Source organism: Alosa alosa, chromosome 11, assembly GCF_017589495.1.
Source record: "Alosa alosa isolate M-15738 ecotype Scorff River chromosome 11, AALO_Geno_1.1, whole genome shotgun sequence".
Classification (NCBI taxonomy): domain Eukaryota; kingdom Metazoa; phylum Chordata; class Actinopteri; order Clupeiformes; family Clupeidae; genus Alosa; species Alosa alosa.
Window position 1 is genome coordinate 25,233,782 of NC_063199.1, and position 5,121 is coordinate 25,238,902.

Below are 5,121 nucleotides of genomic sequence, written 5' to 3' on the forward strand. Positions count from 1 at the left end.
AACTGCCGTTAGGAAACCCCGAATGAAAAGAGATTCCTATTTTGAGAAACAGAAACAGATTAGGGTATTGCAACACATACTATCCTATTTGGAACAGAGGATGGTGAAATTGAAATGTTTACCCTGCGTGTGCAATGGTGTTCCTTATCTTATTATAGAGAGGGTTCAATATACTTTATTACTGTCATGAATGTACACATCTGAAAAAGTGCAATTCTTTTGGTTGCCAAGAATACAACCACACCAATATAAGAGTTCAGCCAAGGGTACAACCACCTCATTTGGTGTTCTAATCATTCCTCTTTCTAAACACTGGTACCTCCTTCCTTCACCATATGGGAATAGGAACTATTCATGGGTGGGTCTGCATCATAGATTCTAGAAAGCTACTTATTTGAAGGAGATAAATAGATAAAGAGAAATAGATTAGGTGGTTACAAGCAACAGTGTTACACAGAGAATGGCACATATGAAATCTATTAACCATATGCAGCATACCTCTCTTTCTCTCTCGCTTACATAATCGCAAAATGGTTCTCCAATGTTTTATCAGTTAGCCTTTTAAAATGATATCAAATTAGTAAACAGAATGTGCCTTTGGAACATTGGATGAATGGTTGCTGATAATGGGCAAGATATTGCATTAAATATCAACCATTTCTTTCTACAACAATAGAGAACCCTTTTGCAATTATGTAAGTCTAACTACATGCACATAATGTAATCTGAAAACTGCTGTCCTGATAAAAAAAAAAAAAGCAACTGATCTCAGCTGGTATTCTGTCTATAAGCTGAGAACAGAGCTGTATTTCTTTGTAAAAATGTTACTGCCAGCTTTGGGAAATCGGTACATTTTATTTCTGTGTACCCAGTTGATGAGAGATATCACACTCACATTTGTGGCCTTTGTCTTGTACTGCACGTACTGACTCAACATCAAATAGTGCAAATGCCAATCCAATACAACTTCTGTACTGATATAATAGTATCTACAGATGCCCCCTGGGGTAATGCACTGATTGTCATAGATCATTATAGTCCCATATAATAAAACACCACTACAAATGTACTCTTGTGTGTGACACATTTGAACAAGAATATTTCTTGTATATCCACACATGCACATCAATAGGATCTGAAAAAGTCAGGGACATGCCATGAACAGGGCACTGAATCAATAGTCAAGCAAACATGAAGGACTATGTGGGCTCATTCTCCCTCCCTCCATCTCTCTCTCTCTCTCTCCATTTCTTTCTTTCCTTTCACGGCTTCCTATGTGCAAAGACATAATGGCCCATCCTCAACAGGGGGCCCATGGCTGATGACAGGATGAAGGAGACAGAGATTAGGTTTGGTGGAATAAAGGATGGTTGAGGTGAACTCTTTCTCTCCCTTTGTGTGTGTGTGTGTGTGTGTGTGCGTGTGTGTGTGTGTGTGTGTGTGTGTGTGTGTGTGTGTGTGTGTGTGTGTGAGGAAGTGGGTTTGCAGGTGAGGCTGTTTATTGAGCACACTGGTGAACAATATCATTGCTCTGAGACAAAGTGACTAACACCTAGACAGTTGTTATGGCAGGGAATAGTAATTGGACCTCTGACCACCACCAGAACTTGATGGTCATCCCTGTTAATGAACAGCTAATTAAGTCAAAGAGTATACTTCTATACCCTTTGATTAAGTGATGAGGTTCTGTCATTAGTGTACATGATACATGATACTGGTGAACCCAGGCGAACCTGTTGGCACATTTGAATTTGCTCTGCAGGTCCATCTGGAAAGGAGCCCATTGATGCCCATTTCTAAATCACCAAAAACCCAGGATCCGGTCACAATCTCTTATTCAACATGGGTTGGACTTTATATGATGACAGATAGAGCTGTGCATTTAACACAACTAATGGCTGTGCTGATGCCGTGTTGATGGGGAACTGAGTAAACAACTGCATCTAAAACATCTGTTTACAAGAAAGATGCTCGCTGCACTTGTGAAACGATTTGGAAAGAGTTAAAGGAGAATTCCGGTGTGATATTGACCTAAAGTGTGTTGAAACATGATACCGAGTGTGAACGTATGTCTCATAGCCCATCTCGGCTTGTCCCCTGCACTCCAAAATCTAAAAGCTAGTTAGCCGATGCTACCAACAGCTTTTTCAATGGTGGTGCTTCTCGCATCGGGCTAACCATGCAAATAAATCACTGTTTTACACCATTTACGAGGCTCAATGTATCTCCACACTTCATTGGTAGACTTCCGAGGGCCCTGACATTTAAAACGAGACATTGAGAACTTTGAAAAAGCACTGGTAGTTTACTTACAAGACGATTTATACAGACAGTATAAAAAATAATTCAGTGGAAATGCATGGATTCCAGTTTCTTCCAGTAGCAGCAACTGGAATCCATGCATTTCCACTGAATTATTTTTGGAATCTGATCCCTTATCATACCTGTTCATTCTTACTTGTCGCTTGACTTATCGTGACTAAATTCAAGATGGCTGCAAACGCTAAACTTCGTGAAGATACTGTCTGCATAAATCTGCATTGTCTGAGCGGCCCTTTAAACGTGTTTACCGACCTAGCAACTTTCTGTTTTCAGGTAGGAACACTGCCAACTCCAAAATCAAAATGGAAAAGAGCTGCTATGCTACAGGAATTTGGAGATCTTTTTTTACAGACCACTGTCGGTGCATTCCCTCTATATTATATCAGAGTTATGTTCCTACTTGGTTGCAAAAGAGGCATATTTAGTTTGTTTATTATTGCACTTCTCAATTGTAGTGGGACCCCGAGATCAAATTGTCTTTGGTGCTGATTGAATGCACCATTTAAGTTTAATAAGTATAAGTATATATACTCTTTTGATCCCGTGAGGGAAATTTGGTCTCTGCATTTATTCCAATCTGTGAATTAGTGAAACACACACAGCACACAGTGAACACACAGTGAGGTGAAGCACACACTAATCCCGGCGCAGTGAGCTGCCTGCTTTAACAGCGGCGCTCAGGGAGCAGTGAGGGGTTAGGTGTCTTGCTCAAGGGCACTTCAGTCGTGGCCCACTGGTCGGGGCTCGAACCGGCAACCCTCCGGTTACAAGTCCAGAGTGCTAACTTGGAAGCAGACACACTCTCAATTTAAAGTGAGATTTGAGAGCGGTCTTGCAGCAGGCTACATAATACAATGTCTGCGTGATTATGGTGACAGAAGTCTCCTGTCATGTGCATTGAATAATCCATGTTGGATATGGTAGAGCTTCCCTAAATTTCCGAATTCTGACAGCCATCATTATTTGCCCGTGATAACAGAACAGTCACTTGGCTGATTTTCTCTGTGACGTCGTGGGTCAAGAGCCAATTTTGCGCTGGCCAAAGAGGCCCTGCAGCAGCCGTCGATAGCGAGAGGGAGCGGAGGGATGAATTATGCAGAGAGGGGAGTGGGTGGAAGCGATCGTGGGAGTCGGCCGAAAATAAACGCAGTGCTCCCTCACCTCCACCGTATCGACGTCTCAGCCTGTTTTACCGGTCAAGGTTTGGGATTTGATGCTGACAATTATTGGCCTTTACTTTGGTCCAGAGACCGTTTTAATGTGAAGAAAGGGCACCACACTTGACATTAAACAATTTTCTGACGAACAGGTTAACAATTTTAAACAACACTCACTATAAACGTTTAACCCAGCCCATTGACTCAACGAGAACTTCTGAGCTAACAAAAAAGACAGTCATTTACAAGACAGGGTGAATGAATAAATGAGAGAATCACTCATCTGTTCTTTTCTGTTCACATTTGGCCAAAAATACCCCGATGGATGGTTGCTGTTAAATTGTGACGGTTTGCTGTTAAAATGTGACAGAGTAGGGGGTAGTGCTGCTTCAGGACTCAGCAAGCCTATTAGTCGGATCATAGGAACAAAGGAGGATTTTTATTGGTTCTGAACCAATTCAAAAGGGAAAAAAAGAGAAGGACAGGGATTCAACAAATATAACACCGCACGAGTCTCCACGAGCAGGTGGAACGGCGCGAGCGAAACTAACCGGTGGAATAACTGATGGTTGGCGAGCGCGAAAAACCATTTAGCAGTTTATCACTGGGACTTTATTACTTCAAAGTGAACTTCTGACTCGCAACACGTACTAACTGTATAAAAACGGCACAATTAAAGCTGCAACCATACGGAACCGTGTGTGTCTAATCACCACTCGACACATGCAGCCTGACGTGTCCAGATTTTTTTCACCTCTTAGAGTTCTGCTCCACTAAATGGCCATAGCCTATTTGAAGACGACGAACAGCGCGATTTTAAAATGACAATTGCATCTCAGAATTCACCGGTTGCACGCTCAAGGAAAGTCTCCATTGCAAGGACGCGCTGGGGTCGTTGGTGAGATATTTTTTCCAAATGTGACGCGCCATATTGGTGTCTGAAATATGCTGCAGAGTTCTGATAGCTGACGAAGTTTCTGCGTGTTCTAGAGAAGAAGGAATGGGTGAGCGTTTGTGGCCCGTTTCTCAACCCTATCCCGTGGGGTTGCGAAGCAGTGCGTCCTGACAAGACAGACAGTGCAGACAACTTTTCCACTATGGATTCACAAATACTCACAAACGCCGCAGGAGTAACGCCGTATATTGGACTGTTTTCTTCCCTTTGCATATCCTCTTACACCAAATCATTAGCTGGGGGGAGGTAGCTACTCAAACCACTACCAAGGATACTTTTAAAGTAATATCTCCATTCAATTTGGCCGATTCCCCCCTTTTTGGACTGACTAAATCCCGTTGGCTCATATGGGAATGAAACACTCTTCCCGTTGTCTACTCCTTCGGAGAAAAATGGCGGAGTCCGACAACACAGAGGTAAGACATTCTTCGATTAAATAAAGGTTATAATCAGTCGCATTAATCATCCAATTTGTTTTAGATATTGTCGCGCAAGCTATTTTCACCACGGTGCTACTCGCCTTGACAGTTAATGAACGAGACAGATTGATGTTTGACATGTCTTTTTTCTATCAAAGAGTTATTCTAAAACTACACAACTCACAACCGTGTTTGACCTTCAGTTCAATGTTGTATTACTGTGTACTATTTTGAAACCCAGTCGTAGATTCGCATCTACTATCTCAAG

General features: G+C 42.1%; 1 protein-coding gene across 1 annotated transcript in view; it reads left to right on the forward strand.

The window, feature by feature from the left end:
- The first annotated feature begins 3,994 nt into the window (after positions 1 to 3,994).
- LOC125303319 (protein arginine N-methyltransferase 8-B) overlaps positions 3,995 to 5,121 on the forward strand; it is a 24,550-nt gene continuing 23,423 nt past the window's right edge. The window contains exon 1 of the mRNA XM_048257008.1: positions 3,995 to 4,850. Within this exon, the coding sequence (XP_048112965.1) occupies positions 4,782 to 4,850 (69 nt within the window). The 5' untranslated portion in view covers positions 3,995 to 4,781. The remainder of the gene's footprint in view (positions 4,851 to 5,121) is intronic.